This window comes from Anas platyrhynchos, chromosome W, assembly GCF_047663525.1.
Source record: "Anas platyrhynchos isolate ZD024472 breed Pekin duck chromosome W, IASCAAS_PekinDuck_T2T, whole genome shotgun sequence".
Lineage (NCBI taxonomy): Eukaryota > Metazoa > Chordata > Aves > Anseriformes > Anatidae > Anas > Anas platyrhynchos.
The window spans coordinates 10982314-11003629 of record NC_092620.1 but is presented as its reverse complement, the minus strand read 5'-3'; the positions used below and the strand labels follow the sequence as shown (position 1 = coordinate 11003629).

Below are 21316 nucleotides of genomic sequence, written 5' to 3'. Positions count from 1 at the left end.
GGTTTCTTACCAATAAGTTATAAGGGAAGTTGTTTCCTTATTTTTTATATACAGAACTTCAGGCTTGTGATGTTTCATCTTCAGGTGCCACTGATGATGTATTCTGATAGTAAAAGTAATTAACTCCTTCTAGTCTCCAGAATAAACAGTTTTCCAGATTTACTATTACCTTCTAAAAATGTGGAACTTCTTTGTGTGCTGAGCTCTGCAAAGGAGAACTTAAAACATTATTAGTTCTTGGTACATCGGCAAAAAGAACTCTGCTTTTTGTTTAGGATAGGAAGTATGCATCATATTATGAGATCTCTGTTGGTGGTCTGTCCCTTCTTGGTGGTCAGGCTATAAATGATTTATTAAAAATGTATTGGAAAGTGTTGGGAAATAACCCAAGGCCCTAAAACTCAAGTATCCCTTGTATCTTAGCTATAGTAAAGTAGAATAAAAGCTGTTAGATTTGTAACAACTTATATTTCAGGTGAGGTTTGGGTTTTTAGATGTCTTGTTATGTAATGAAGTAACCTCTTTGTGGATGACTCCTTAACATCATTGCAAAGATGGAATTTCCATTGGTTTTCATTATTTTAAAGTGTGGGATATGTTTACATATTTAGAAAGAACCTGGATGTGTTTAGAAGTATACTAGAAACTGAAAGCTATGATCATATTTTTTCCTTCCTCTTAAAGGTGGTCTTGGAAGTTTGGCAAGTCTGAGTAGCCTGGGTTTAAATGTATCAAACTTTTCAGAGCTGCAAAGTCAGATGCAACAACAACTGATGTCGAACCCAGAAGTGATGGTTCAGATAATGGAAAATCCATTTGTTCAGAGTATGCTTTCAAGTCCTGACCTGATGAGACAGTTAATTATGGCTAACCCTCAAATGCAGCAACTGATACAGAGAAATCCAGAAATCAGTCATATGCTAAATAATCCAGATATAATGAGGCAGGTATGTAGAAAGAACTATTAAGTTCATGACTTTGATTATACTGTAACTGTGAACAAAAGAGCAAAATTGGCTATGCTTAGATGAGTGCTGAAATATCGTTTAAGAATTTAGGCTTGTTAGTGATCTTTTACAAACTTTCTATAGGAAATGTTTTTATTTTTAGTTGCTTGTGTCTGTAATAGGCTGATAACTCAGAAGAATTACAGCATAGTTTTGAAAGATGCTAAAAACCATATAATCATATCTTTTGAGTTTAGAATTGAATGACACTTGAAATCTTCTGTTATTCATCCAACAGTGAGTTTACCAAAAGTAATAATTCTCAAAGAAAAAAAAAAGCTTATTTCCAGTTTATTTAGAAGCAGTTGGGACTACGCAGTTAAAAATCACGTAATGTAAGCTATGTCTTATGTGGCAGAGGGCATCAGGAAACAAAATGGAGGATTTTGAAAATAAAGGAATTGATTTTATCAAGTTCATGTTGTGAGAAAAATCTCAATTTTCTTCAGGCAGGATCTTCTGTGAAGCTGTTTTATTCGCGATTGCAATGGCAGGCGTCCTGTCAATCAGGAGCGAATTTTATTAAACAAATCATAACCTTATATTCCCTATTACCCAATGCTTGATCACCTCCCCTCTTTCCTCATTGGCTGAGTACTACAGATTCACAAGCTACTTGACGCTCCTCTATACCATATATGTACAATTTTTCTATTTTTTCAACCCTTTAATTTCTCCTTTCTTATATTTTGACAACTTGTGTTCATTGTTTTACTGTTCTCACGCTGCTCATCCTGTTTTTCTCAACCTACCTTATTTTAGAACAGTGAGGCCTTCTACCATCTGCTTATCTACTTAGCATTTCTCCTTATTCTGACTACACAACTACCTTGGAATACAGAAAAATAATTCTCTACTGCAAAAACACAACTTATTTTCTCACAATGTTATAAGATGAATGCTGTACCGAAGTTAGAAATGGTAAGAGTATATTGTGCTCAAACAGAGAAGAGAGAAGAAAGAACAGGATGGTACATTCAAGTTTTTTCCCTGCTTTTTTTCAATGCTCTCTGACTCAACTAGCATACTGGTAGCTGTAACAGAAGTTTGACTAAATATCAAATACCACTGACTCCCGCTAAGATGACATCTGGTTTTGGCTTCAATCCTAATTTGAAACAGTTAGAAATTAGTAACTGACATACTGTTAAATGCTGATGTCTCCACTTTAGAATGTGTGCTGGATTTGGCTGGGATAGTTAATTTTCTTCATAGTAGCTTGCATGGTGTTATGTTTTGGATTTGTAATGATTTTTTTTTTTAAAGGAAATTAAAGGTGCACAAGTCCATGGGACTTGATGAGATGCATCCATGGGTCCTGAGGGAATTGGCGGATGTAGTTGCTAAGACACTATCCATCATATGTGAGAAGTTGTGGCAGTCCAATAAATTGGAAGAGGGGAAACCCCCATTTTTAAAAAGGGGGGAAAAAAAGGAAGACCCGGGGAACTACAGGCCAGTCGGTCTCACCTCTGTGCCTTGCAAAATCGTGGAGCAGATCCGTATGGAAACTATGCTAAGGCATGTGGAAAGCAGGGAGATGATTAGTAACAGCCAACATGGCTTCACTAAGGGAAGATGGTGCCAGACAAATCTGGTGGCTTCCTACAGTGGAGTTACAGCATTGGTAGATAGGGGAAGAGCAACTGACATCGTCTACCTGGACTTGTGCAAAGCATTTGACGCTGTCCCCCATGATATCCTTGTCTCTGAATTGGAGAGACATGGATTTGATGGATGGACCGCTTGAAGTGTAAGGAATTGGCTGGATGGTCGCACTCAAACAGTTGTGGTCAGTGGTTCAGTGTCCCGGTGGAGATCAGTAATGAATGGTGTCCCTCAGGGGTCAGTGTTGGGTCTGGCACTGTTTAACATCTTTGTTGGTGACAATGGACAGTGAAATTGAGTGTACCCTTAGCAACTTTGCTGATGACACCAAGCTGTGTGGTGCAGTTGACATTCTGGAGGGAAGGGATGCCATTCAGAGGGACCTTGGTGGGCTTGAGAGGTGGACCTGTGCAAACATCATGGAGTTCAACAAGGCCAAGTGTGAGGTCCTGCATCTGGGCTGGGTCAATACCAAGCACAAATAGAGGTTGGGCAATGAGTGGATTGAGAACAACCCTGCGGAAAAGGACCTGGGGGTGTTGGTGGATGAGAAGCTCAACATGAACTGGCAATGTATGCTTGTGGGCCCAGAAAGCCAGCCGTATCCTGGGCCGCATCAAAATAAGCGTGGCCATCAAGTTGAGGGAGGTGATTCTCCTTCTCTACTCTGCTCTCGTGAGACCCCACCTGGAGTACTGTGCTCAGCTCTGGGGCCTCCAGCACAAGAAGGACATGGAAGTATTAGAATGACTCCAGAGGAGGATCATAAAGATGATCAAGGGGCGAGAACACCTCTCCTACAAAGACGGGCTGAAGGAGCTGGGGTTGTTCAGCCTGGAGAACAGAAGGCTCCAGGGAGACCTTACAAAAACCTTCCAATACCTAAAGGGGGTCTATAGGAAAGCTGGGGAGGGCTTCTTTGTCAGGGAGTGTAGTGATAGGACAAGAAGTAATGGCTTTAAACTAAAAAAGGGTAGATTTAAATTAGATGTTAGGAAGAAGTTCTTTGCTGTGAGGGTGGATGAGGTATTGGAACAGGTTGCCTAGAGAAGTTGTGGATGCCCCATCACTAGAAGTGTTCACGGCCAGTTTGGATGGGGTTTTGAGATGCCTGGTCTAGTGGGAGGTGTCCCTGCCCACGGCAGGTGGGTTGGAACTAGATCTTAAAGGTCCCTTCCAACCCAAACCATTCTGTGATTCTATGAAAACAGAGCTGATAACACACCAGTGTTTTAGCTGTTGCTGAGCAGCCATTTCACAGAGTCAAGCTCAGTTCTGTTTCTCAAACTGCGTGCTAGTGAGTAGGCCAGGGGTGCACAAGAAGCTGTGAGGGAAATGCAACCAGGACAGGTGACCCAAACTGGCCAAAGAGATATTCCATACCATATGACATCATGTTCAACTGGGGGGAGTTGGCCGGAGGGGTCTTCTGTTGCTTGGGGTGTGGCATCAGTTGGCTGGTGGTGAGCAATTGCATTGCACATTACTTGTTTGTTTTTTCCCTTTGGCTCTGTTTTTGTTTTTAACTTATTAAATTGTCTTTATCTCAACCCACAAGATTTTTGTTTTTTTGTTTTGTGTGTGGGTGTGTGTTTTCTTTTGTTTGTTTTTTTTTTTTTTTAAACTTTTGCACTTCAGATTCTGTTCCCCTCTATCCTGCTGCAGGGGGGAAGTGAGTGAGCAGCTATGTGGTGCTTAGCTGCCTTCCAGGGTTAAAACACAAAAGAATGAATTTTCTTGTATTGATACAAGTTAAATGTTCTACTTCCTTAGACACTAGAACTTGCTAGAAACCCTGCAATGATGCAGGAAATGATGCGAAATCAAGACCGAGCCTTGAGCAACCTCGAAAGTATACCAGGTGGCTACAATGCCTTGCGACGTATGTACACGGATATTCAAGAGCCAATGTTGAATGCAGCACAGGAACAGGTGAGAAATGATTGCAAGGACCATTGAAGGATTTTTATTTTTTTAATATTTATTTTAATTTATTTTTTATTTTTAATTCTTGGAATTATAAAATTCTGAGGTCTATGAAGGGTGTGTTTAGTAACTTGCAACTTAAGGTAGGAAGAAAAAGGCTTAGAAACAAATTTCCAAGTTGGAAACCACTATGCAAGATATAATCTTGCTGTGATCTAAGTACTAACATAGTAACTGCTGCTTTTAAAATTAAGTGTGATTAACTTTTTTGCTGGAGTTGATATCTCTTTCTATGTTGGCATTTTTTCAGAATATTTACACTGGCTTATTTTAGGATGGTGAGTATAGTTGATCAAGAGCCATCAACATTTGTTTTCATATGTAATTTTGGAAAGGTAACTTGCTGTTTCTAGCAGTATTACAAGTAGGTGACTTTAATAGTTTATATGTTTGTTTCTCCTTTCTCTGTAGTTTGGAGGTAACCCATTTGCTTCCTTAGTAAGCAATGTATCATCTGGAGGGGACATTCAGCCATCTCGTACAGAAAATAGAGATCCTTTACCAAATCCCTGGGCTCCTCAGTCCAGCTCTCAGAGTTCCACGACTGCCAGCACCAGTGGTGAGAGCAGTGGCGGTAGTAACGTTGGAAATAGCACCTCTGCCAGTATGAGACAGAGCTCAACCATACCAAATTTGGGACCTGGACTAGGAGGTGTGTCTGTTAATGCAATTCTATGTGTTTGTACATATTAAGGAGTTTGCTGAAATGATTGCTTTATTAGAGATGTTTTGATTTAAAGTTTGTATTGATATTTATTTTCACAAAACATTTGATTAATGTCAAAGTCTTCTGTAGAAAAGCAAACATGAGAAATAAATGAAGAGTATTAACAATACTCGTGTACTCTTAAGTAGGGAATCTGTAGATGAATGCTATTATTTTTCCTGGATGGAGACAAACAGGAAAACAACTAATAATGTAGATACTTAGTGGAACTGCTTGTTGGATACAGCCTCTGGCTTCAATTTGTTTCTAGGGCAAATGCATCTGCATAAGGAAAACCACATTGAAATGTATTTAATGGGCTAAAGCTCATAATAAAAAACAAAAAAAAACAAAAACAAACAAAAAAAAACAGTTGTATCTCGGTTTTAGGCAGTCTGATTCATTTGATTATAGTCAGGATGTTTATTAAATTGACCTTCTGCTTTTTTTTTTAAAGTTGGTATGTTCAACACACCAGGAATACAGAGTTTGTTACAGCAGATAACAGAAAATCCACAACTTATGCAAAATATGTTGTCTGCACCCTATATGAGAAGCATGATGCAGTCATTAAGCCAGAATCCTGATCTTGCAGCACAGGTAAATGCTTCTGGTGTAGCAGTGTGTTGTGTGCATTGAAGCAAAAAAAAAAAAAAGTAATTGACTTTTTGATACAGTTTTATTTTCACAAGAGTGATAGTGTAAACTTCCCAATGATTACTTGTCTGTTGTGAATGGCCCAGTCAATGCCAGACTAATTGAAATTATTACCTGGTTACCTTTAACAATCTGTTGTACTAAACTTCTTCATTTGTAGTTGGACATCATGCCAAACACTCTTCTGAAACAGCTTGTAAATTTGTGTATGTTTCATACAGCCCTAAACTTCTGTGGCCTAGCATGAAACCTAGTTATACAAAACAAATGCTTTGATCATAAATTAAGGTAGATCTGTTAGTAAATAAATACCCACCCTAGCTTGGGAGGACAGAAATGGAGGGGAAGGAGTTGTTGCCATATCTAGTTGTTATTCTGATTTTCATTTCTCATCTGTGACCCTTGCTCACTATAAAAGTGGTGATACTTACTGCTGTTTTATGAATGGTATTGTGCTTTCAAATTTTATAGTGCTTTCAAATTTTCCTTAGAGCAGTAAAAGTCAAATCTTGAACTAAGATTAAAAAAAAAAAATAAATCTCTTTTGTATATTACACACTAGGAAAAATCCCTTGCTTTTTGCAGATGATGTTTACAGGGAAAACATTGTCTGTACTGGGGCCTGACCAGAGAAGGCTTTCCTTGTAGCTTAAATGAGGTTGCTTTGGCAAGGATCTAGCATTCACTTTAAAAATCTTAAAAAAAAAAAAAAAATCTGATGATTTCAGTTAGTCTTCAAGCTTGTGGTTCATTGTTTCATAACAAGTTTTGACCAAAGAAGTAGTAGGAGATAATGAGATTATTTTCATAGACTATTATCTTGTTCTCTGATTCATGTGTAGTAAATACTTGTCTTAAAATCCACTCTAGTACTTACTCTTTGATCTACTGTTTGAAAAGTTAAATATTTTTGTACTGTAGATGATGTTGAATAATCCTTTATTTGCTGGAAATCCTCAACTTCAGGAACAAATGAGACAACAACTTCATACTTACCTACAACAAGTAAGATGAAATACTACCTGTTGTTAGTAAATGTCTGCAATTCACAAGCAATTTTTGCAGTAAACTGGTGCCTTTCCTTGATTTCACTCAAAGCTAGATTGTTGCATATGGTTCTCATTAGCTTTAGACGCTAAGTTGCATTGTCCCCTGATAATTAAATGCTTGATTTATTTCCTCATCCCTTTCAAGTTAAGCCTGACTTTTTTAGTGGATGATTTTCTGTGATTAGCACAACTACTTTGATCTGCTCTTGTGCCTTTGCTTAAAAAGACTTGTTCTTACTGCACACCAGCTAGAGAATACTTCTGTTTGCTACATAATTTGTTTTGCTACTAAGGTAAGTCTTACCTGTGCTTTTCTCATGCCTTCTCCATCCTGACCTAAAAATTTTGGGGTAAAAAAGACCTTATGGCATGCCTTGAAAGAGACAAATTGTGAGTTAATTCAAAAGAAGCAGAGTGGGTTCTGAAGATATTTGCCTGTAAAGATTGTCCTACCACCAGCTTCTCCTCTTACATCATTGTGGTTTCAGCCCCAGTATCTGCTTGACTTCAGTTGTCACAGTGTATATGAGGGCTGTGTCCTCTAAATAAGAGTTAACAACATTTTTTAGGAATTGAAAATGTAACTCTGCATGAGTTCCATCATTAGGCAGTCCTTGCAAATCAAAGTAAATGTGTGTTGACAGGATCTTATTGCAGGTAGGCAGTGTTATGAGTAAAATAAATAATAATAACATAAATTACAGTAGCAAGTTCAGTGTTAAGAAGCAACTGTTTACGTTGCTTTAATGACATGAATGGCTGTAGCATTTCATAGTGCTACTGCTTTGTGATGACTCAGTAGTGCCTGAAGAGCTAATATCACATTTATATTTCGAAATATGTGAATAAATGCTGATTAATATATCATGAAGAGGCAGCAGGAATTCTTTGTTTCTTTTTGGTAAATCTTTACATCAATATCGCCTTGGGATTTATCTGCACAGCTAGTATTCTTTGGTGTCTTCTCCATGTTATATCAGATGATCAACAACATTAATAGAGGAAGTAAACTAGAGAACTACCTGTGTGTTCTCCGAATGCTGACAGCATTGCAGCCCATACTTCCATCACTCATCTGTTTGTATTATATTATGGGATTGGGTGACGGAAGCCATGAAATGTTCCTCTGTATAATTGAAAGCACTTATTGCAATAAAGGTTGCTCGGCACAACTAGGAAAATGCATATGAGCTACTCAGTCTACTCCTTTTACATGATTTTTAGATAGATTAATAACATTAATAGAGATCCAAGTCACCTAAGTGCTCAAAGAATCATTGGGTCACGATTTTCTTTAAAGCAACTCCACATATCAGACAGTAAGTCATGGCTTAACGGTTATTTTCGTGAATAAGGTAACCACAGCAGCTTGCTTCAGCAAACCTAAAGTGTATTCTTCCTTTAAAGGTTTGGATTAACTTTACTAGCTATACGTTTATTTATTATCCTCTGACTTTTAGCTATCAGGAAGAGACAGGAAGAATCTGAAAGACAAGTTGTTTAAAAACTTGCTGTGCTCTGGTCTCATTACATACCCATATTTCAGGATGGAATCAGTGTTTGATCTCTGTACCCTATTCTACTATTCTGTTTTGAGAAAAATTAACATTAATCTGTGCAGTTCATTGTGAATCAAAAAATTTTTTTGCAGCAGAAGGAATTTGGTTTAGTTACTAAGTGAAGGCTGATGAAATTAATCAGCCTGTCTGGTATTTGAAGCAGGTCTGGCTACTAAGACTGCCTCACTTATGACTGAAACAAATAACTTTTCACTGCAAGTGGCATCTCTAAGCAGAGGTGAGCGTAACCCAGTAGTTTTGGTTTTGTATCTAAAATAGTCCAATTTTGGGACATCTAATTTCAGATGTCAGAAGGATTTGTCTTTTAGATCATCTGTGGATGCGAAAGATGGTTTTTAGCTGAATTTTTAGTAGAGTGAAGGTCTTAGAACATTATATGTTTGCTAGTATGTTTTGCAGAGTGTTCGCGTGTCTGTAGGCAGTAATGCTGCTACAAATATGAACAGGTGCACAAATTATCATGGTCAAACTGTTGTGGTCTAAATTTAGCTAGAAAAAGATGTTTTATAACTTTGTATTAGATACCTACTAGTCAAGTTTTGTTGTATTCATCCTTGTTGCTTATCGGTATTATGATATGAAAACCAATTTTAAAATTATGTTGGACTAATACACTCCTATAGCTTTAGAAGATGGTAAAGTCTACTAGAAGGGGTAATGAGAAATACTTCTGTTTATGTACTCCTTATTTCAAAGGAGTCTGGAGAGCTCATCGATCATTTCCTGTGAAAATTTTCTCAAAAAAGAAAAATATCTGAAGGACTTCATGTAACTAAAGTTGAGAAACAGCAAGTTCTGAAAGGATGTCAAATTCTATATAACGTCTAGTGATAAAGATTAACTTTGAACGTCTATATATTTTTAAATTTGTGAGTTTCTCTCTTGTTCTTAGATGCAGAGTCCTGACACATTATCAGCTATGTCAAACTCTAGAGCAATGCAAGCTTTGCTACAGATTCAGCAGGGCTTGCAGACGCTAGCAACAGAAGCACCAGGACTTATACCAGGGTAAGAATTGATCATACAAATTTATACAAGAACTTTTTTCTTGTGGTTTTTTTTTTTCATTTTTTTTATCTTTTTTATAAAATGTGTAGAGGTTTATCCAGTTTTAGAGACTATTCCTCTTGCATTTTTTTAGTTTCGTTAAACTTGTTTTAGAATCTGTCACACTTCTGTTTGCAATGCGCTTTCTAGCAATGATGGCCATGGTCTTTGTCTTGGTGCTTTACTTCAGTTGTCATCCACTCTTTATTTGACAAGATTTTTACTCAGTAATTGGATACAATGGGAAGAAACATTACAAGTAAGCTATTCTCTATATTTTTGATGTATTTCTCTGTCACTTGTGCAGATTTAATCCTGGTTTAGGTGGATTTGGAAGCACTGGAGTTCCTACAGGCTCCACTGTACCTAGTTCTATTCCCAGTGAAAACACTAGTCTAGCATCAGGGGCCATTGAACCTGGTCACCAACAGTTTGTCCAGCAAATGTTGCAGGCGCTTGCTGGTGCAAATGTTCAGGTAAGTAGATTTACTATATTCTAGTGTGTGTGTTTTTGGGGGTGTGGGATGTTTTTTTGTTGTTGTTTGGTTGGTTTTGCTTTTAATCCCTCCCCTGTGTGCGCCACCATAATACTTCTGGTCAAAGGAGAACAGAGGAAGTTTAAAAGTGGTGTTGTAGCTGTGCAAATAAATGCTGGAAAAAATATCAAATTTGAGTAAAAACGTCCTCTGAACGGTTGATTGTTGTACACTTATCTTCATACCCTTGAGTTTCTGAAATGCCTGGAAAGAAGCAAATTAAGGTGTTAAGGGAAGACTGGTTCACTGGTGAGTGAAACATGGGCTCAGACAAGAAAATAATGTAAGTGTACTGAACTCCATTATCTCTGTGCTTTATATCTGTGTTTCTGGTTGTTACTCTGTAGCTGTGACAGACTCTGTCCCACTCTTCAGAATAGCCACACTCAGGTTATTTGGGGTCTGAATTTGTAGCTTGCTTCCCTGACATCCTGCAGGTCAAGACTGCACAGTGTGTACATTGTGTTAATGTACCAAGTGGAGTTCAGGCTTTCCAGAGGACTCCAGAAGTTGACTAAAGGTGACAGCTTTGCAGGTAGCTGTAAGGTGGTAAGACTAGTTTTAAAGAGGGCATTCCCATAACAATGAAGTAGTATCTTAAGAGTGCTGTCTGTGTGAAACAGCATCCTTAGTTACACTGTGGTACATATCCAGTGTAATGGTAGACTGCTGGTGAAAGAAACGTTCCTGCTCTTGCCTCTTCTGTTGCCTTAGGCTGAAGTTTTTCTAACTAGAATTTTGGTAAATTTAGTCAATAAATAATTGGAGCATTAAAGAGGTATTTTTTATGTCAAGAAAAATAAAATAGCATACAGCATTCACTGTTGCCAACGCTGAAATCACCAAAATCCTACTGTCACTAGATGGGACTGGTTTAATTTTAAAACAAACAAAACCTGCACACGTCTTTAAGAAACCGTTCTCAGGATATACTTTTACCAGACCTAATTTTTGTTCCTCTTTTGTCAAACAAGTAGATGTCCTTATAGTTCAAAAATGTCATGTAAGTATAGATACTCTTAAAATTTGAAGCTAGTCTGATTTGTTCAATCAATAATTCAGTTGTGAATTGAATTTGTCATGGTCTAGTTTGGGGATCTTGAGAAAGATGCATTCAGAAATTGTTATTAAAGATGAGGAGTGGTTCAGAACCAACTATGTACTTTGTCAAATGTGTATTATACTTTTATAGCTTTAAATTTTTCTTCTTAGCAGTTACAAAATCCAGAAGTTAGATTTCAGCAACAACTGGAGCAGCTGAATGCAATGGGCTTTTTGAACCATGAAGCAAATTTACAAGCTCTAATAGCAACAGGAGGAGATATCAGTGCAGCTATTGAAAGGCTGCTTGGCTCTCAGCCTTCATAGCAGCATTTCTTTAATTTGAAAAAAATAATAATAATTTATTTTTGATAACTGCTCTTAAATCTTTAAAATAGTTGCTTTATTTCATTCTGACTCTTGGGATTTTCTTGTTATAACTAAAATCAGTTATGTATTTTTAAGGTAAAATACAGTAGTTTTCTTCAAATGGGGAATTGATGTGTTTTCACTTGATTGTTGCATGCATCACTTTGTTCTGCATTACTGTTAATTTTTCAAACTATCAGCTTTCATGGTTGGTTGAGCAGGTTTTGTTTGACTTGCATCTGTCCAATTTTTTTTAGTACTAAACCATTAGCCTTCAGTAGTAATTTATGCAAGATACAAATTAAAAAGGAAACAATTGAAGCTATAATTTGTGGATACCAATGCTGCTTATGATTATTTCAGCATGTATTTTTTTCTAGCAAAATTCTGCAAGATTTATACCACTTGAGTACCATTTTTGCTTTTATTTGTGTAAAGTATAAATATAACATACAATGGATACAGCTCATTTCTAGAAATTTACATGTTACAATAGAATGGAATTATAAATAACCAAACAAGGACAGGAGAAAAAAAAAGTATGACATGGTTTTTAGAGTAGAATCTTCCAGCATCTTGGTAAACATCTCAGAAAAAATGCTTGGGCAAGTTTGTTTAAAATATACTAGAATTGCTGTTCTAGTGGTATCTTATGTTCTAGTGGTATCTTTACATCTAACTGTAAAGAAACTTGCATTGTAACATTCTCATTGAAAAAATGTTACGGATTACATTACCTTTCTGCAAATTAACAGAGAACTGCCTTTTGCTCTGAAACTGCTTCTAAGGTTGTTTTTTTTTATTTTTTCCACTGAGATTCTAAAGTATTATGATTTGTAACTGGAAACATTACTTTCAGTACTGTCATGCTGTCATGTGATATTCTAATTACTTCTAACCACCATATGAAAAATACTGTACATCTTATTTTTTATTGGTAGTTACCTCTTGCGCACAGGTAATAAATGAATTTAAAAGTATTTAAGCATATTGTTTTGATGTGTGCAATTGGTGATTATCTGGCATTCAAGGTGACTGATGAGCTTAATATAGTTGTCATTTGAGTGTTAGCTCTGGGAATATTTACAGACTGGGTTGAGATTAGCAAGCAGTACTTGGAGTATGAAGTGGAGGGCAGAGAAGAATATGATATTGAAGACTTTTTTTTTTAGGTAAAGTGGAGGTAGTGAAATAAAGCATTCTGTTGTGTGTTACTGAATGGGATTTGCTTTTTATTGGTCTTTGGTGTCAGTGTAATTGTGATCATTCTGATTTATTTCCTGTATTGCATTAAACACTTAATCTGAACAAACTTTTCTTTTGGTACAAATATAAATCCAGTTTGCTCTAAAAAACATTGTCTGCAAATTGTTTACTGGTCTTTGGCTCAAAGTTGTTAATAAGTGAAATGAAGTATTAGTTTTAACTAATAACTGAAGTATTACAATAGTAAATTATTGTTTCTTTATATTCTAATGGAATATAAAGGAGGGTGTTAAGCATGCTTTCTTCTCCATACAGTTAAGTTATTAAAACTCTTGGCAAAGCCAAGCATGCAGATTTTTCAGGAAGCAATTGTGCTGCATTCTTCTCTCAGAAGTTTGTCTGTCCAGTAACCTTGTTTCTTCAGCAATAATTGATCAAATGCTGCTGATGTTTTTTGGGTAAAGTTTAAAAAAAAAACAAACAAAAAAAAACACTCAGTTGTCAGGTGTCTGGATCAAAGTCTCATACATACAGCAACAAAGAATATTAAACACAACTGAATTAAAATAGAATCTCCTGGTGATTTGAGTTTTATATAGTCAAAACCTTTTAAAATACTTAGTTCGGGTGGGAAATTATTACTTTTGTTTCTTAGCCAATGATAGTAAACGTGCAAGGACCTTCACAGTGCCTTCTTTTTGGGTAGGTAGCTTTCATTGTACTGGGTACAAAGGCTGTGATAGGGAAGTAATAGCAAGTATCTGTAGATAAATCACAATTTTTTCACAGTTACTTTCATAGTTACACTTAAGATCTTTGAAGTAACTAATCTGACTTGACCTTATAGTATGCCTTATAGGAACTTTGCTTTAAAACAGTAAGATCTCCAGTCATTCAGAAGGCATATCCTTCTAAAAATATAATCTGTAACTTGTGAAAAGGCCGCTGTCAAATTGAAAGGGCAAGGCTGAGATATGGAAGGGAGTGATTTTTGCCAAGCTTTACTATGATACTAAAGCACTTAATCTGTTTTACATGAGCATTCTTTTGAGACAATATCTAGTTCATCTATGTAATTAAAACAGAGATATGCTATTTTAAGTCAAATTGTTACAATTTAAGAAAAAAGTGGTTTAACCTAAATTGTACGATGAACCCTTGAGCTAAGCTTACTTCTTGTACAATCAATGTTTAACTATGTCACTAATTTAACTATGTACTTATTGTCAACTAGTAATGACAATTAGTAATTGAGTAGCGGTAAAACATTGAAACATCGTTAGTGTGGGAGGAATTTTGGTTTTGTTGGAAAAGACTTTCACTGTTAAAAGTGGCAGTAGGTGGAATATGGTTTGTAGTAGGAGTAAAATTTTATTAAGTCTTTAATAATAAATGATGCATCACACTTGTTGGTTTAATGGCATAATAGAGTAAGCAATCATCAAGATTCTACCTCCTGCCCCATCACACTAGGCTTTTAGGCGCTCACTTTTGAAAATGTCTGATTTCTTTTTGGGTATGAGGGCTTGAAATTTAATATTACTGCTTGATAATCTCTCATGCAGCTGCTTTCCTATCACTGTGTAGTTTCCTGAATTATTTAGTTTTCTTGTGTCTGAAAAAAAAAAAAAAGCAAGCATAAATCTGCATTTAATAGTGGACATTTTAGAAAAGCTCTTTGTAAAATTGTGTATTGGGAAAATTATGAAGATTTCATTAAAAGCAAAGGTACCACAAGAGGGTGCCATTTCTTTAATTTTCATAGTGACTAAACTAGCATGGCAACAATAATAAAAAAAAATCTATATACAGCTGTACATGGGGACAATTCTATTCATGTAGAATCTTTCTTACACAAATCATTTGCAGCTTTTTCATAAAGTTAGGCTGAAGAGGCATCTATTGTGTATTAGGGAATAAAGAGCTTTTTAAAGAAGATATTAACGTTAAATTCTGTGAGTTGTGTAACTGACTATATTCAGGATTCTGATCACAGAAAGCAAAATATGTATTCAAAATAGTTTGATCTTGTGTTTTAAAGCGTGAATGATGTGTTGGTCAGCTGATTTAAATCTCTAAAAATAAACATTCCTAAAAAAAGAATCCAGTCATACTGTCCAAGATGTTTAGGCATTTGGTAATTATTGAAACTAATAATCTAGAAAATCTTATACTGTAATCATTATCAGTATATTCTGTGGTTATGCTGTCTGGAAGAAGCTAATGTCAGGTTCATTATTGAACTGGATTCTTGAAATTTATCTTTATACAGATAGTAGAAAAACAACCATAATTTGAAACAATTTTCCCAACTCTATTATTCGGGGCTTAGTTTACCCATAGCGATTATTATAATACCTTAGATTAGTGAAAGCATAATGTTTTTACTAGCTGCAGAATATTTTATACTACTACATAGGTTACTGTTTTGGAATACAATGGGGAAAACGCTTAAGGTAGTGATGCAAATCTTTTTTCCCTCTTTAACTAGAACTTATTAATGATGGCAGTTCTCTTACGTCTTCAATATATCATGCAATGCACAAAACCAGGGAATCTTGTCTTAGAAACTAAAGAAGTTAATTCAAAATTGTTTATAAAGTTTATTTGAAATAGTTGAGAGAGGGAGTTAGGAGAATCTTAATAAGTATAGAGCGCTGACGGCATTAAACTAGGATGCTACTTAGTGTCTTTGCTAACTATGGTGCATTGTGCAAATTAATTAAAGCAAGAAGCCTTGGGCCCCTTACCAAGGTCAGTCTCCTAATAAGAGTGTGAGCCTATCTCAAACTGGCAGAAACTGGTCCTGCAGATGGAAAAGGGCCAAGGAGCAACTGAGTCTGCGCAGAGACAAGAGGTCAAGGAGCGGTGACGAGGAAGAGTCATCAATCTTCATCCCCACAACCCCTGACGACCACCACCAGGAGACACTGCACAAGTGCGGATGGGAGGAGTTTATGGAAATAACTCCTTGGAACTAATTTTAATATGAAGCGGGGACAGGTTATGAATATGTATAGGCGTAGTGTGAAACTTCATGCATATGTAACTCTTTGCTGCATATAACCAAAGCAAGTTGCCACATCAGGTGCGCATGACTTTGGAGGGACTACCCCCCCCCGTGGTGCTTCCCAGTGATAAATAAACATACCTACTTTACAATCTTACTGATTGTGGAGTCTGTTTTACACAAGTCAGTTTGGTGAGCCAGCCAGGAGACACTGCTCAGCTGCAGGATCAACTGTGGAGCAGACGCCCTTAAGTGCACCCTGAGTATTTTCCTCAAAGCAGCCTCTGCTCTCAGCTGCTCACTGCGGGAGCAGACAGACCTCCTGAAGCCACGGACAAACGGTATGTTTTACAGTACAGGAAGGGCCTGTAAGTTGTACGCGTGGCCGGGGTAGCTGGTAAATCGCGCAGAGACGTCTGGCATGAAGCATAGTCCCCATATGGGAGGAGAGCGCATGACAGCACATGACAGACCGAAAAGAAGTGCTGTTTTATCCAAGTGTTGAGTGGTGGTGCCCAATATACGGTCCCAACGGTGCACCTTGTAATCCTATTTTGTTCCTAAATGTTTTGAGTGTGACAAGGAGGAAGGTGGGAGCATTATCTAGATAACAGTTTAGAAGTTTTGGTATATTCACAGTGGTGTTTGGTCAGTTTCCCATGTATTGGGGAGGGGGACTGACTGATTATCAGAGCGGTAGAACGGAGAGTCACTTCTTTGATAGTTTGGGCTTGAGCCCTGGAAATTTTGGTAAGAAGGGGGAGAGCGAATTTATTTAAGACCCCCATATTGACTGATACGCAGGAGTAATTCCTTGCTTTGTGTGTGCTTACTAACAAAGTGCATGAGAAAAATTGGCATTCGGCTTGAAATTCGGTCCTGTTGAAATGCCACCTTTTTCACAAAATTTACATTTTTTGTCTAGAAGACGAAAGCCTGAGTGCTTCAGGTGTTTTCCCAAAGTCTTGTGGATTTATGATTGGAACGGGGCTCCAATTGTGGTTTAACGGGGTCAGCAGCTAAACACAACACAGCCATTCACTCACCCTCCCCCCTCCCTCTCTGCGATGGGGGAGAGAAATGGGAAAGTGAAGCCTGTCAGTTGAGATAAAGACAGTTTATTAAGGAAGAAAAATGCTAATAACATAATAACAATAATGATGATAATAGTACTACTGCTAATAATGTGTACAAAACAAGTGATGCACAATGCAATTGCTTACCACCTGCTGACCAATGCCCAGCCTAACCCCGAGCAGTCCACCCCACCCCAGCTAGCCACCCCTATATATTGTTTAGCATGACGTCAGATGGTATGGAATACCCCTTTGGCCAGTTTGGGTCACCTGTCCTCGGTCTGTCCCCTCCCAGCTCTTACTGCACCCCCAGCCTGCCCGTTGGCAGGACGGAGCAAGAAGCTGAGACGTCCCTGGCTTGGTGTAAGCACTGCTCTGCAACAATTAAAACATCAGCATGTTATCCGCACTCTTCTCATCCGAAGCCAAAACATAACACCCTACCAGCTACTAGGAAGAAAATTAACTCTGTCCTAACTGAAACCAGGCAGGACATCTATCCACCCCTTATTCCATACCATTTACGTCATGCTCAGGTTACACTCTTTCCCATACATTCTAATTAATCACCATTTTCATCTAGGTTTTATAGTGATCATGGTAGTGATGACATAGAGTATTATACATGTATAACAATTAACATGATACAATTCAACTCATGGGCTATTCTCACCCAGTATTAAATCCCCTTGAGGTACACAGTGGACCTCTCTGTTCTTTTGCATTACCCACCAAGTGCATCCAGGTCCCTGAGCAAAAACAATCCTACGGATGGGCTTGCCTTTTCCTGAGGCAGGAGTAGCCCAGACTGTCTTACCCAGCATGTTCCTTACATACACTACAGGAACTTTATCCCCTTCTACAGTACATAACAGGTTTGATTGAGCAGGTCCAGCTCGGTTGGCAGATCCCCTAGTATTGACTAACCAGGTGGCCTTTGCCAAATGCGTATCCCAATTTTTGAATGTCCCAGCACCCATTGCTTTCAACAATTTGTCTTTAACAATCCATTGTATTGCTTGACTTTCCCGGAGGCTGGTGCATGATAGGGGATGTGATACACCCACTCAATACCATGCTCTTTGGCCCAAGCGTCTTTAAGGTTGTTTCAGAAATGAGTCCCATTGTCTGACTATTCTTTCTGGGGTGCCATGTCGCCATAAGACTTGCTTTTCAAGGCCCAGGATAGTGTTCCGGGCAGTGGCATGGGGCACAGGATATGTTTCCAGCCATCTGGTGGTTACTTCCACCATTGTAAGTACATGGCACTTGCTGTTGTGAGTTTGAGGGAGTGTGATGTAATCTGCCAGGCCTCTCCATATTTATATTTCAGCCATCGTCCTCCATACCAAAGAGGCTTTGACCGTTTGGCTTGCTTGATTGCAGCACATGTTTCACAGTCATGAATAACCTGTGCTATGGCATCCATGGTCAGGTCCACCCCTCGATCACGAGCCCATCTGTATGTTGCATCTCTGCCTTGATGACTTGAGGTGTCATGGGCCCATCGAGCTATAAATAATTCACCCTTATGTTGCCAGTCCAGGTCCACCTGAGCCACTTCAGTCTTAGCAGCCTGATCCACCTGCTGGTTGTTTTGATGTTCTTCAGTAGCCCGATTCTTGGGCACATGAGCATCTACGCAGCGTACCTTTACAACCAGGTTCTCCACCCGGGCATCAATTTCCTTGCCACAATGCAGCAGCCCAGATGGGTTTGCCTCTGCGCTGCCAGTTGTTTTGCTTCCATTGCTGTAACCACCCCCACAGGGCATTTGCTACCATCCATGAATCAGTGTAGAGACAGAGAACTGGCCACTTTTCTCGTTCAGCAATGTCTAAAGCCAGCTGAATGGCCTTCACTTCTGCAAACTGACTCGATTCACCTTCTCCCTCAGCAGCTTCTGCAACTCATCGTGTAGGACTCCATACAGCAGCCTTCCATCTCCGATGCTTTCCCACAATACAACAGGACCCATCAGTGAACAGGGCATATTTCTTCTCATTCTCTGGTAGCTTGTTGTACGGTGGGCCTTCTTCAGCATGGACCACCTCCTCCTCTGATGATATCCCCAAGTATTTGCCTTCTGGCCAGTCCACAATCACTTCCAAGATTCCTGGGCGACTGGGGTTTCCTATTTGAGCCTGCTGAGTAATCAGTGCAACCCACTTGCTCCATGTACCATCAGTTGCATGATGTGTAGAGGGGACCCTTCCTTTGAACATCCAGCCTAGTACTGGCAGTTGGGGTGCCAGGAGGAGCTGCGCTTCAGTACAGACCACCTCTGAAGCAGATCGAACTCCTTCATATGCTGCCAATATCTCCTTTTCAGGTGGAGTGTAGCGGGCCTCAGATCCTCTGTATCCCCAACTCCAAAACCCCAGGGGTCAACCTCAAGTTTCCCCAGACTCTTTCTGCCAGAGGCTCCAGGTGGGGCCATTCTCCCTGGCTTCGGTATAGAGCACATTCTTTACTTCTGGTCCTGTTCAGAGTGGCCCAAGGGCTACTGCATGAACTATTTCCTGCTTGATTTGTTCAAAGGCTTGTCTTTGCTCAGGGCCCCATTCAAACTCATTCTTCTTACGGGTTACTTGGTAGAGCGGGTTTACAATCAGACTGTAATTTGGAATGTACATTCTCCAAAACCCCACAACACCTAGGAAAGTTTGTGTTTCTTTTTTGCTAGTTGGTGGAGACATAGCTGTTATTTTGTTGATCACATCCATTGGGATTTGATGACGTCCATCTTGTCATTTTATTCCTAAAAACTGGATCTCTCGTGCAGGTCCTTTGACTTTATTTTGTTTTATGGCAAAACCGGCCTTCAGAAGGATTTGGTCTATTTTCTTCCCTTTCTCAAAACTTCCTCTGCTGTGTCACCCCACACAAAGATGTCATTGATGTACTGCAGGTGTTCAGGAGTTTCCCCCTGCTCTAGCGCAGACTGGATCAGTCCATGGCAAATGGTAGGGCTGTGTTTCCACCCCCTGGGGCATTCAATTCCATGTATATTGAACTCCCCTCCAAGTGAAAGCAAACTGTGGCCTGCACTCTGCTGCTAGAGGGATGGAGAAAAATGCATTAGCGATATCAATTGTGGCATATCACTTGGCTGCCTTTGATTCCAGTTCGTACTGGAGTTCTAGCATGTCTGGCACTGCAGCACTCAGTGGTGGCGTGACTTAGTTGTGTGCGCGGTTCTGCTTCTCTCAGCTTGAGCTTCCTACCAGCTCCGGTGCGCCTATTTCCAGCAACTTTCTGTACGAGCTTCTTTGAGCGTTTTGCTGAGTTTGGCTGAACCTATCTTCATGAGGCGATTAATGTCCCTGTACCTGTCCTGGTCTCCGTTCTGCTAGCCTGTCCCTATTCATTCCTTTTTCCCACTTCTTTATTGATGACATAACTTCATTATCTCGTGTTGCATTTCCATGTTGAGGACAGGCTCCCCTCTTATACCCTTGCCCCACAGCAGTCCTTTTCAAAAACAAGTTTTCATTGGTCAAACAGCTTTGCCTGGCAACAGCAAACACCCAGCAACTTCCATGCCTTAAGGGCTGGAGAATAAGCAACCCAAGAAGGTAAGGTGTCTCCTGAATCACCCTTCTTTATTCCCTCTAAACTCTTTTACATTCCTGATGGCCTCATCATTAAGAGTCTGATGTTATCACCAACCATGGGGCTTGTCGACCCCCATGGCCACACTCCCACATCTCCCCCTTCTTTATTAATATCAACCATCTTCTTGACATGAATTACCACTCCATATATCACAGAATGGTATTATATTTATTAATAACCTCACAAGGAGGAGCGTGCACTGTAATTAATGCTAGTTGCTGTATATATGTAGATCAAATGGGACGAATTTGACTGATCTCAAAAATATTTAAGAAAAAAACAACATGGCCCTACATAGAGTTGCTCAAGATGACACTTCCTGAGGATTTAGAAACATTTGGGAGAGACTAACTTCGTGGTTACCTGCATAGAATTGACTCAAACAACTATTTGTTGATATCATAATAATAATGGCATTGTATATCTGTCATTCCCCGTGACATCCGAAGAAGAATATTGTACCTTAATGTTGGAAAAACTCGAGTGCGGTATGTGAAGAGGTGCAAAAGCAACAATAGAAATAAGAAAAGAAGAAGGGGAAATTGTGACAAAGTTGTGTTTTTGCAGTCAAACATGTTTTTGAAGTAGAGTGTGTTTTTGCAGTAGAAAACTAACCTTCTGTATTCAAAGGCAGTTGTGTAGTCATAACAAAGAGAAATGCTAAGTAGATAAGTGGACAGTAGCAGGCCTCACTGTTCCAAAATAAGGTGGAAGACTGAGAAAAACAGGATGAGAAGTGTGAGAACAGTAAAAAAAACAAAGATCACAAGTTCTCTAAACATACGAAAGGAGGAAAAAAAAAGGAAAAAGGTGAAATTAA

At 38.8% G+C, this 21316-nt stretch overlaps 1 protein-coding gene across 4 annotated transcripts in view; it reads left to right on the top strand.

Moving 5' to 3' along the window:
• The window catches only part of LOC101793250 (ubiquilin-1), a 30108-nt gene extending 14149 nt beyond the window's left edge, over positions 1 to 15959 (top strand). Inside the window, exons 4-11 of one of the 4 annotated variants that reach the window (XM_027448274.3) lie at positions 685 to 947; positions 4389 to 4547; positions 5013 to 5253; positions 5765 to 5907; positions 6886 to 6969; positions 9486 to 9601; positions 9948 to 10116; positions 11392 to 15959. In XM_027448274.3, coding sequence (XP_027304075.1) covers positions 685 to 947; positions 4389 to 4547; positions 5013 to 5253; positions 5765 to 5907; positions 6886 to 6969; positions 9486 to 9601; positions 9948 to 10116; positions 11392 to 11544 — 1328 coding nt within the window. In that variant the 3' untranslated portion in view covers positions 11545 to 15959. Of the gene's footprint in view, positions 1 to 684; positions 948 to 4388; positions 4548 to 5012; positions 5254 to 5764; positions 5908 to 6885; positions 6970 to 9485; positions 9602 to 9947; positions 10117 to 11388 lie in introns of all 4 variants that reach the window. The other 3 variants (XM_027448273.3, XM_027448277.3, XM_027448275.3) reach the window with 3 other exon arrangements.
• Positions 15960 to 21316: the final 5357 nt, after the last annotated feature.